Raw genomic sequence first — 12,353 nt, forward strand, 5'->3', positions numbered from 1 at the left:
ATTCATCACTCCTTTGCCATTATGGCCCAGAAAATTGATTCTAATATTTTTTAATGTGTATGAGCTACCTGAGCAACTGACCCAGTGGATTTCCAGAGACGAACAGAGGAGATGAAATGGTGAAGCGTCCCTAAGGATTCGGTGCCTAAGAGATGGTGCCAACCAGGGAAATGGAGGCATTTGTGCCTCAGTGGAGAGAACATTGGCAAACTTCTCTCTCAGATCTTTTCCCCGATTTGCGTCAGTTCTAGAACAGAAGGCAGGTATGGGAAAGGGCTAGCTAGGAGAGAAGGAGGAATTATGCAAGACCATATTTCTTTCTGTCAGGAGGCTTGTTTGGAGGTAGCTGCAACAGCTCTCAGAGTGAGTATTGATCTTGTGTCATTTCCTCCTCTGAGGTGGATCCTGTTTTGTTGTTTAACTATGTATTATGTAGTTTAATCCACACCTGTTATGGATGCATCATAGTGATTTCCCACAAGTTTTTTTTTTTTCTATGATTTCTCATTGCAGATATAAAGGGCAACGAACAAATTGAAAAAAATCTTCTTGCAGTTTGGCTTTTGATACTGGCAGCTCAAGAATGGACAGAAAACAAGGAAAATATGTAGTGAATGTTGAACTCTCTGGAAATCAGCCGGTGAGTATTTTTGCTTCATTTTGATATTTGGCCAATATTATAGTGTCATTTTCAGCATTTACAAGCTATTTAGTCTCTTTATTACTATATTGGCAAGGTCATAGTTTTATATTCTTTTCCAAGAGGAAGAGTGGACTTAGAAAGATTTTCTGCTCCAATTTTCCTGATATATTTTTTCTATATTATATTTTGACAGTATTTGAAATCTTTATAGATGTAAAATATTAGGGATGTTTCTATGCCTGTGTGATATACAAGTAAACCCATTCAACTTTCTGCATTCACTATCATATGAACATAAAACCCAAAGATGTTATTGTTTGTTAAGTTATATATATATTTTTTCAATTTGATGCTTAGATTTTTATATATAATTCCTGGACCTGTCAGAATGCATATTTCTACATAGACTGGAAAACCAGATGTTAATCCTAGATATAGCCTTTAGGCCCAAGAAATAAATCGGCTAAAAATACCTGCTTCTGGGCTGGGGTTGTGGATCAGTGGTAAAGCGCTCGTCTAACATGTGTGAGGCCCTGGGTTCGATCCTCAGCGCCACATTAAAGTAAATAGATGAAATAAAGGTATTGTGTTCAACTACAACTAAAAATATAAAATAAAATATTTAAAAATACCTGCTTCATGGAAAAATATGATCTACATTTTTTTTAGGCAAGTATTCTGTCCCTGAGCTACATCCCCAGTCTTCTATGTTCTTTCTTTATTTTTTAAAATGCTTTAATACCAAGAATTAAGCCTTCATTGTATATTCTTCACAAGTGCTTGTATTTATTTGGTTATGACTGACTAAGTAATCCTTCATGTCAGTAAAAGGAAGAGCATAGTTTTGGAAGTTTAACTCCTCATTTTAAAAACGAGAAGTTAACATTTCATTGCCCAAAGAATATGTGAAAATTATGTGAAGAAATACTTGGCCTTTGCCATGTGGAGCTGTGGCAGCCAGTCTGCACTGTCCTGAGATAAACCAGGAAGGGAGTCCAGTGTCCCACCAAGTGACAGTTGAATGAAAGAGCGTGGCGGGGGACTCCTGGTTCAGCACAAGAGCAGAGTCCATCTTTTTGGATCATTAACCAAGGGACCCTCCTGTGGATGTTCTCTTTCACTTCTGAATTGGACACTCTCTGAATCTTTAAGATGCCAAATACTGAGAGGGGGTTCATCATCTCGGTAATTTCTCTAGAAAACAGCAAACTTGAAGTTGTTTACAAATATTATCTCAAACCTTTTTTACAGTACATCTGGATAGCTGACTGCCTGTTTCACTTTATTATAGATACCTAGAGAGAGCTATACATTTTTATCTTAAGACCAAATTCCATAATGAGATTTGAAAGTTATTGGAAGGTTACAAATAAACAACATAAATTTTGGTGTTTTGGTTTTCTGTGAGGCCTACATGAGATCTTAATCCTTACAAAATTAGGGGGAAAAATAGCTTACTAAATTTCCTTTGGTAAATACAGTGAATGCATTTCAGTTGCCTATGGCTATCATTAGCTAATTGTGATTTTCCTGTTATACATTATCCAGAGCTCTCCACATGGAGCAATTTTGTTAAGAGACTCCACCTATACTACGAACCAGAGCAACTCCATAGAATGAGATCATCACCCAGGCTGCACTGTCACTCCAAAGCTGGGCCCAGATCACAGGATCATCACCCTTGGTGTAGACCCACCCACTGCTTTCCTTCTTTGAAAGGGCTGGGATTCTGACAGGGCCAGAAAATTCTGGAAAACTAGCCTGGTGATTTGAGTTTTAGTTTGTTTACAAAGTGCATTGAAATGTCCAAGTTCACTAATCATAGGCAAACTAAATATAACTAATGAATCAGAATCAGCCTGTAGGAAAATGAGTAAGGTTGTTAATATAGGTGTGTTCAACTTTCTTCAAATGTGCTTAGTGAGCAACAGGTGGGGTTTGTTTAATTTTCTTCATTAAAAGACAGAACTATTATTTATTTCATTGACATAACACTTACAGAAAAAATTAACTTAGCTAATTTTTTCTTGCCAACAGTATTACATCTTATTTATACTTAATGACGATTATATTCTTTGTATTTTTAATGGTAGTTACTGATGAATCAATGACTATATACAATTCTAGTTTGATTGTTTTAGTGTGTGTGTGTGTGTGTGTGTTTTCAGTTTGACAGTTTTAATGGAACTCATTGGTTGGTTGACCTACAATTTCTCTAGCTACTTAGTAACGGGTTACTGAATCATGATCAAAATCTACTTGTGGTTGTAGCAATAGTAATAAATGTTCTAATGCTGCTAAGGACAATAATGATAGTACTGTGTACCCCAAATTGCTTTTGTCATTTTGTAATTATTGACTTATTAGTCATCCCAGCAATTTTACAAGTGGTTAATCTTTTGAAGAGGAGCAAAGAGTGGCAAAGATGCCTTTGATTCACAGTTAGAAAGTGAATGTTATCATCTTAGGAGAGGAAAAGGCCCAGGCAATTCTGCATCGTTTGGGAGATGTAATGACACTTTTGTCCAAGATGCACAGACCTGCTCTCGTTTTCACTTTGTTCTTCCCTATTTTAACCCTTCTCTTCCCAATATCTTCCCCACCAAACTCACTCATGGTCAACCCTTATTCATCCTTTCCTCTCTACATTATTTTATAGTTATGCTTTTGTTAATTATACACAATTTCTTTTTATTTCCTGTTTGTCAGCAAATAAGTTCCTTGTGAGTAGAGATTTGGTTGTTGTGAAGTCTTTTTTATCTGTTTTATGCCCAGGAGGAGCCCAGTGAAGATATATCACGACCTGGACAAGTGTCTTGTCATTATCATGGATCACAAGCTCCATTGGACAGATATATACACACACACACACACACACACACACATATATATATGGTTCAGTGTGGCCTTAACACTGGCAGGTCTGGGCTCTAGTGCTTGTGTCACGATGATAAATCACTTCAACTCCTTTTTCTTCAATATTCCTTTTCCAGAGGACCTGAGCAGGCAGTACCTGAAAAGCTGCAAGGACTTTTTCAGCTCACCCATCCTATAGCTTATAGAGCAATCTAGATGCCCACCCACAGCAGTTTGCACCATGAGGATATTTACTGCATTCCTGAAGGGTGGTGAGGAAGAGGGGATGCTGTGCATTCCTTGGCTGAAACATTGGTAACTTAGAAAAATTAGTCAAAATGTAATATGTAATAATCCACCTGGAGTTCTTAATTCTCAGAGGTTAAGAAAACATTTATTCTTTTAAAAAGTCACATTTGTTTACTTTTGGGAGAAGAGTTCAATTTTAGAAATTCAATACCATGGCTTCCTATTGACTTTTGCTTCATCTTTGTAGCCAAGCACGTGTCCAAATGACCAACAGGCTCATAGTTCCACATCCTTGTGTCCACCTTCTAATGACGTAACCGCTGATGGCTCCTCCAGCTTATCTGGGGTGTGGGTGAGCCCAGGAATCACTGCTCATTCACAATGCCCACACCCAGAATTATCCACTATACAGGTAATGTTGGAGCTTGTTCTCAGTTTGGAATGTGCTGTATGTAGCAATGTACTTGATCTGCTCTTTTCTAGGAAATGGAGTCAATTAATTAATTGTCTACATTCATGTTAATGTTTCGTATAATTACAGGTAACATTAAGGCAATTTATGGTAAGTCCCTGTTTTCAAAGAGCTAATGTTCTAGTTTGGAATTAAATTTACAATAGATAGAAAGCATATATGAAAGAAAGTCAAAGAAAAACATGTAAGGTACAAATGCACGGTTGGGAAGTGGTAGGGGAACATACATATTGGTCCTCTAAGGTTTAAGTCACTAATCACACTCTCATAGAAAACTCTCCTATTTAAAGCTTATGGATCTGACTCTGTTGGTGATTACCTTATTTTCTTAGACAGTTGCAACTTCTGAACCTGTGTATGGAATCTTATTTAACTTTCATGTGACCTTATATGATGATCTTGACATAGAAGTCTATCTTCTCTGAAGCTTCTGCACCAGCTTTGGAGTCTAGGCTGAGCTCTTCTTGGTTCCTAACCTCACATCTGGTTGACAGAACTAACTTTTCCTCATGACTGGCTTTAGCTTTTATATAGCAACTTGACCTTGACTATAAATCATTGATTTCATTAGACCATTTGGTTGGGTTTTGTGAAATTTCTACTTATCCCTGCTTAATCTTGCTGTAGAGGCTCAGAAGAGTTTGAGTCTTTCTTGATCCTGGATTAAAACTATCAACTCTTTATATTGCTTCTGGGGCAATGTGAAAGAATGAATGAAGTCAATAGGATGTAGTTATAAAATGCTTCTTTTATGTTTGTAGAGGTTATTAAGTCATATTAACCATAGAATTGAAAGATAACAATGGTCTACTGGTTCTTAATGCTAACTGCATGATAGAATCACCTGGAAACTGTTTAAGACATGCCAGTGCTTCAGCTGCACTGTAGACCAATTAAATAAGAAGCTGGGGGTGGGTGCCATGAAGTTATAGTTTTTAAAAACTTCTCAGATGAATCTGATGTGAGCCAGAGATAAAAATGACTGATGCAGGTGTCTTCCATCATTAAGTCACAGGGGAAACCTGCCCAAAGAGAGTCAAGAGACTTCCAGAATCCACCTAGGTCTTGTTTTCAAGGTGCCAAAACAGGAGAGGAGGTTGGGTTTTCCATTGTTTGTGTGCAATTTACTTCATGAAAGTCCTCAAGTGTGTTTAAGGCAGTGTTAGAGGCTCCTACCTGATGTACATAACCTTCAGTTATGTAATTATTAAAAGTACAGAATCATTAATAAAATACGTCACTAATTTACATTTTTCAGATTTTCCCAAGATTTACTATTTTCCCCAAGATATGCTATTTTCTTATTAACTAATGCCAAACTATGTAACCAGACTCTAAGTCTCCTAACCAATCATTAACCTAAAGTACACTTGCACTTTATTTCTAATCTAAAATTCCCATCTAAAAAAGTCCCCTTAAATCTTATATTTAAAACATCCTAAAGTTTATAAATATTCTCAAAACATATCAGAAACCTATACAACTAAAAACTTAAGAATTTTTAAACTTAAGAATCTAAATAAAATAATATTTCTAACATTCTTCTAAAACTGTGTCTTATAAAGCTATTTTAATTAATTCCTAAATTTATTCTCATAAAACTGGTTGAGCTGCTTTCTCAAAGAGTTTCTTTGTTTCTCAGTCAAGGTGCACTAGTTCTCATATCTTTATAATCTTTCTCAATAGAAAGTAAGTTCTAAACATCAATCCACTTTCCACCAATATTAACTATGCTCATCATATATCCCTATGTAAAGTAAGAAAGGGTTTATAAAAAGAGAAGAATATATCTTTATATGTTTTAACTTTCCTAAGTGTATAATATAACTTTCCTTAATCAAAAATGAGACTGCATGGGGTGAACTTTGTAAAATAAGCATAATGATTAGATTTTCTAAGAGGCAGGAAATATGGGCTTGGGTTCTAGTTGATATAATCAATGTGGTGCCTAAAATTCTCATGACCTTTCAAAGGATGATTGTTGTCCATTATCAGATTTGTCCACAATATACTGAGATAGAAGAACAGCCTTCTACTTTGTCCTTGATATGCTGAGGGGTAGTAGAACAGCCTCCAAGGCATGAACTACCTGTTATGTTCTAGCCATCTGAAATTTAATTTGTTTGGCATTTAACATACTCATGCCTCCTGTCAGAAACATAAGCATGAAAATGAAAAGTCCCAATTACATAAAAAAGGGTCTCATGGTTTCGACTTCCCACCAACCAGTGTGGCTTTGCCAGCGTTCATCCTCACTGTGACCCTGTCAAGACAGTGGGAGAGCGGCTTGGCCAGCACTTTTTCTCACTGTGACCCTGTCAAGACAGTGAGTGGGGGATCGCCTTCACCAAAGGCTGAAAGTGGGTAATAAGCCCCCCAAAGGAACCGATGATTCTGGGGAGTTTGGAAGACACGAAAGAGAATGGAGTGTCTCAGAAGCAAAAAGAAAGACATGTTGTAAAACAGAGGAGAAGGGATGGTGTCCAGGGGCAAACACGGTGGAGGACTTCAGTAAGAAGAGCGATTACACGGGCATTTAGCTTTAGTGGATGAATATAATTGGTGACTATTTCAGTGGCCTGATGGGAGCAGAAGCCCAACCGGATTGGGCTGAAAAGTGTGCAAATGGAGACACTGCATTCAAATGACTCTCAGGAAATTTTGGTTTTCAGAGAAAGAGAAAGGGTTGTTGGAGGGTGATTTGGAATCAAAGGAGTTTTTTTTCTTTTTCTTTTTTTCTGTAAAGTAGCTTTTGTTTCTTTGGTAGTTTGTTTGGAGTGTGATTAAATGTGGAAAGTGGTGAAGAAATTCTATCCAGGGTAATCAAAAGAGAAAATCTGCTGGGAAGGGCACAGGGGATGGAACCCAAAAGACAGGTTGGAGCACCAGCTTCAGATGGTAGAGGATAGCTCTTCTGTCAACCAAGAAAGAGGTGAAGTCCAGGTAGCTTAGGTTTGCAGGTTTGGTAGTTGGTGGAGTTTTCATTTGATGGGTTCAAGTTTTCCAATGAAGTAGGAAGGAGGGAAGAGGAAAGCCATTTGATTGGAATGGGGAGGGATGATTTGTGCACGAGGAACGATGGGTGGAGGTTACAGGTTTGAAGAGTGAGAAGAAGACTGAGGACGTACTTGAGATTTGAGGGAGTATCTTGATCCAAGATCTGTAAGGGGGTGTCAGAGCAATGCAAAAAATCCTCTCGAGGAGGGGATCTGCCCAGGTGCTTGGCTTTTCACAACAGTGTGACTGCTCCAAAGTCCAGAGAAAGTAAATCATCATTTATTTGCCAGCCAGCGGAGATGAAAAGAGGGAAATACAAGAGACTTCAGGGAATCACCAAGAGTGCTATTAAATAATGGAACAAAATGTGGACAAGGAAAGATGTAGTGAAGTACTAACCACTGAACCAAAGGTTTTTTTTTTTTTTTTTTAATCAAACTAAAGAAAGGTCATCATGGAATGGCTGGGTGAACAAGCTGGAGAGAGAGGACATGGTGGTTAGGAGACAAAATTCTTGAGGAAGTGATAGATATTGGAAGTGGAGCAGGGTTTGGCATTGAGTGGAGGATCAAGTGTGTGAAAGAGAATTTACCATTTAAAAATATTTGTCTGCCCACATGAAAAGTCAACGGACAGTGATGGAGGAGGAAGGAATAAGTAGAGCATGGGTGATTTTTAAGGCAGTGAAACTACTTTGTATAATGTTGGATATATGTCATTACGTGTTATACATTTATATTTTTCCAAATCCATAAAGTGTTCCATACCAAGAGTGAATCTTAGCATAAACCATGGACTCTGGGTGATAATTAGTTGCCAATGTGGATTCATCACACATAACAAATGAACCACGGTGCAGGATATCGATAATGGGGGAAGTTATGTACCTGCAGGGGAAGGGTGTGTGTAGATTATCTATATACACTTGACTCTGTTTTCCCCTGGATCTAAAATAGCCCTAATACATAAGGTCTATTAAAATAAAACAAACAAACAAAAAAGGAAAATAGAATAACAGAAGAGATATTGGCAGATTTGTCTTTTTTCTAATGTCCGGGAAAGCATGGCGTTTCTTCCACCTGGATGAACATCTGGATGTTTTTAAAGTCTAAACTCCAGAGTCATATAGTGATTTAAACAAAGTCAATACAATACATTGTAAGTTGTAAGTAGCACAAAAAGGATGACCCATTGCAAACATTTTTGTCTTTATAAGTGATATTTTGATTCACACTCTTCTTAGGTGAAAGGAAATAGCGGCAGTGACTGGTCTCTGTGGAAAGTTTTCCTGGTCTGCCTCTTAGCCTGTGCGATAACAACAGCAATTGGAGTCCTCGTAATATGCCTGGTGAATAATCGAGGAAGTAATTCCTCCGTTGTTATCCAGCTACCCACAAACAGTGGAGGGGTGGTAGATAGGGAATCTGGAACAGCCTCTACTACTTCCCAACCTACAGTGACCACCACTTCAACTGAACCTTCAACTATCACCACTTCAACAGAATCTACAACCACAACGGTCACAACCAGTTCTTCAACTCAGCCTTTAACCACAGCACCCCTCACCACAACTTCAAGTAGAACCAGATATATCACCACTGCCACAGAATCCATGGGTACGGTGGCTCCTCCATAGCTATTATTTGAAGAGCCACAACCATCACTTCATAGGAATCTACCCTCTCTACCCGACAACCTAGCTCACAACCACAGCAGCTACTCCTACCCCTTGAAGTTGAACAACAGCTGGTGCCACTTTATCAGACTTGCTGTTGTGACTTCATAGCACCAAATGCTAGTGCAACTGATGCTTAGCTGACAGCCAGATCCTCACCTCCACCATCTTTTCAACGAAACCCATGGCTACCTGTGCTTCAAGTGAAAGTACAGCTACTACCACATCCACTTAACCTACAACTACAGGAACTTCTACTTACTCTACAATAAGTGTTGATTACCCTCACTAGGAATCACAAATGCCGCCATTAACATTTTAACCTTAACTAAGTTACTATCAGTCACCAGAACAATCTCTTCTATCTCATTAACCTTTAGTCATTACAACTACAAATTAGCCTAAAATTATTCCCCACATTGACTTTCCTGAGAATTTATATTGGACTACTTCTTCTACAGGAGCTGAATCTGTATCATTGCCATTACTAAGTTACCATGATGCCACCATGGACCGTGGATAATGGAATAATTACCCCAATTTTTATGAAGTCAACAATTAGGATTTATAAAATTATTAAAACTGTTTTAGAATAATAGCAGTTAAGCTATAAGAATCTGATCTTGGTTCTCTAGTTCCAAATAATATATAGCTTTATATAAAAAAGTGACTATTTGTTTGCTAGAAATCATCATGAGATTTTATATGAAATGTTATACTAAAATTAGCCATTTGGATTTTAATATATATTGGTTTCAGTTCAGAACGTTGCATTTCTGTGTACACAAATTACATGCATAATGAACAGGGATTTCATATGCAGGGGATTTAAACAAATTTATACAGAAAAATATTAGAATTTATAACAATTATTTCTTCTAGGGTGAATTTTGTTATGTTTTTTTCAATTTCTGTTTATATTGTAACTTGCTTTTAATCAATCATATTCTTTTTTTGGACTAATATTACTAAAAGTGCATTTGGGTTTTTAAATTTGTATTTTAAATTACTTTCTGCAATATTGTAAGTCACTCAATTGACATTTCTTGAGTCACGGCTGGGTACTACAGCACTGAAAAGGTATACCAGAAGAAAAGAAAATGCACATTAACTAATAAATTCATTAATTTAGAGTGTTAATATTTAATTCTTAATGACTTTGGAAGGTTTGAATTAGAACTGATAATGATGCAGACTTTCTAAATCAGGATCTTAGATTGTAACTAGTAATCTGTACTTAAAAAACTGTATTGATATTTATAATATTCAGGGAGTTTGAGAACTAAAGATTAGAAGGTCGTAGTCTTATAATGACATTAGTTAGAGTGGTGTACATTAAAATTAAAAATGTTAAAATCAGAACTGTGTTCCAAGCAGGCAAGAAAGAGAATTACAGAATTATAGATCTAGGTAAGCTCCAAATCATCTTCAGCAATTTAGTGAGGCCCAAAGCAACTTAGCAAGACCCTGTCTCAAAATGAAATATAAAAAAGGTTGAAGATATGGCTCAATGGTAAAGCATCCCTATGTTCAACCCCTGGTACCAGAAGGAAAAAAAAAACACCTAAAAACTCTATGTATAAAAACTTATTTAGCCAAAGGAACATGAGATCAATAGGGGAATGTTTCATTTACCAAATAGCAATGAAATATGTTTAAGACAAATCTTAAATTTTAAGTTTCTCTGAAAATCTTAAAGTACTTGTTTTTTTTTTACCATTGGACCTAAGGGAATATTTTCTTATATATGCTTAAAAGTAATGACATTTTATAACTACTTAATTTGAATTTTTAATAATTACACATTGGCTTTCTCTTCCTTTCTTAATGTTTTGATTAAGAATATTTTTTGAGATATTTAAAATATCAGTGACTAGATAGTTCATTTCTTACTTGGAATTACCATTTTCTAATCCTTTCACAGTTCTGCTAGTCACAAGAATGATAAATAATTTGAAATGCATTCATTTGTCAATAAATACAAATGTAAATACACCTATTTTATTTCTCTCTCTTTATTTTACTTGTTGTTAGTTTTACATGACAATAGAATATATATGTACATATTACACATATACAGAGTGTAACTTCTCATTGTTCTAGTTTACATGATGTAGAATTACATTGGTCATGTAATCATATGTGCACACAGGAAAGTAATGGTGTACAGTTATTTTATAAGGTATGACAAGATTTCCTGAGTCGATTACATACTTGATGCTTAAGAAATAGACATGAAATAAGTGAAGAAATGATAACTAACTTGTACAATATAGGATTCTTGAGAATAGAACTGCCAAATTATTTATTATTTTATCCATTCAGCATGTAGTAGACCCCAATAAACATCTATAAAATGAAAGATAATTTTTAAGGCATGATTCTTCAAGAAAAGACTATTAGACATTTTAAATGTTATCATTAATAAAATAATTTAGCCTGTTTTTTTTTGTTTAGGTTGTATCATTAAAATTTTAAAATCTTTTTTTTCACAAGACTTATGTTACATATTTTAAAAATAGACTTGATTTACCTTTTGAATGCTCAAAGTTTTCATAAGTTTGGAATTCATCCTTTCTAATGACATAATAAAGCCTTTGAGTCACTCTTATTCTTTAGAAGAGGAGCTATGGTGGTGTTGGGAAAGACAACAGTAATTATTGTTCAAATGTCACATACCAGATACAATTATAAAGCACTTTCATGTACTTGACTCATATTTATGCTTTTCATCACGTTCTTTTCACCACATGGTCAATTTATGATCCACTCTTTGCCCCAGTATCCCCCCCATTTCAGTTAGTTCCCCAAAGACCAGAGAATAATAGACTATGTGCTTTTATGTGTTTTTCTTCTCAGCTTTAGTATACTTAATGAACATTATTTGGAAGTTTTCTCCCATTTAAGTTACTTGGAAGAGGTCGTCTTTTTTTTAAGAGGTCATCTTTTAAAGTTAAAAAAATTGGCACATAATACTTGTATATATTTATGGGGTACGGTGTGTTATTTGCATTCATGTACACGATTTGCTGTGATCAGAGTAGGTTAATTGATATAACTATCACCTCAAATATCTATCATTTCTTTGTATTGAAACATTCAAGATTGAGTCCTGCTTGGAAAATTTGCAGATTTTGTCTCTTTCTTGCTCTCTCCATGATGATTCTGCAGCACTAGGGATGAAAATGGATCCCTAATCTTCTGATCCCTGAAAGTGGGTTCATCTCGGGGGTTTTACTGGTGTTTACTGCTTCAGTCATCAATGGTCCTAACCTTGCTTTGGTTTGGTGCTCCTCTTTGCTCAATTGATAATTGTTATTCCCAGTGGGGTTTACTGTGGCCCCAACAGGAATGCCCCCCCTCCCCACCCTTCTTCTAGTGTTCCTCCTTGGATAAGAGAATTCTCCAACTTTACACTCTCAGCACACTCTGGATCATATGGAAACTACTGGATTCCTTCC

At 36.2% G+C, this 12,353-nt stretch overlaps 1 protein-coding gene across 1 annotated transcript; it reads left to right on the forward strand.

Annotated features, from left to right (window-relative positions):
- The first annotated feature begins 441 nt into the window (after nucleotides 1-441).
- Nucleotides 442-10,410, forward strand: Dynap (dynactin associated protein). The gene is made up of 3 exons (XM_046419483.2): nucleotides 442-640; nucleotides 3,996-4,160; nucleotides 8,461-10,410. The coding sequence occupies exons 1-3, from the start codon at nucleotides 584-586 to the stop codon at nucleotides 8,851-8,853; spliced, it is 615 nt and encodes a 204-aa protein (XP_046275439.1). The 5' UTR covers nucleotides 442-583; the 3' UTR covers nucleotides 8,854-10,410.
- Nucleotides 10,411-12,353: the final 1,943 nt, after the last annotated feature.

The sequence above is a fragment of the Marmota monax genome, unplaced genomic scaffold (assembly GCF_021218885.2).
Source record: "Marmota monax isolate L192 unplaced genomic scaffold, Marmota_monax_Labrador192_F-V1.1 WCK01_AAM20220418_F8-fsc00088, whole genome shotgun sequence".
NCBI classification, from domain to species: Eukaryota; Metazoa; Chordata; class Mammalia; order Rodentia; family Sciuridae; genus Marmota; species Marmota monax.

Bases quoted from the DNA above. Each gene is read 5' to 3' on its own strand.
- Dynap (XM_046419483.2), top strand. From the start codon at position 584: ATGGACAGAAAACAAGGAAAATATGTAGTGAATGTTGAACTCTCTGGA. The intron at 641-3,995 runs GTGAGTATTTTT...TCATCTTTGTAG, and splicing joins AACTCTCTGGAAATCAGCCG to CCAAGCACGTGTCCAAATGA. The intron at 4,161-8,460 runs GTAATGTTGGAG...CACTCTTCTTAG, and splicing joins CAGAATTATCCACTATACAG to GTGAAAGGAAATAGCGGCAG.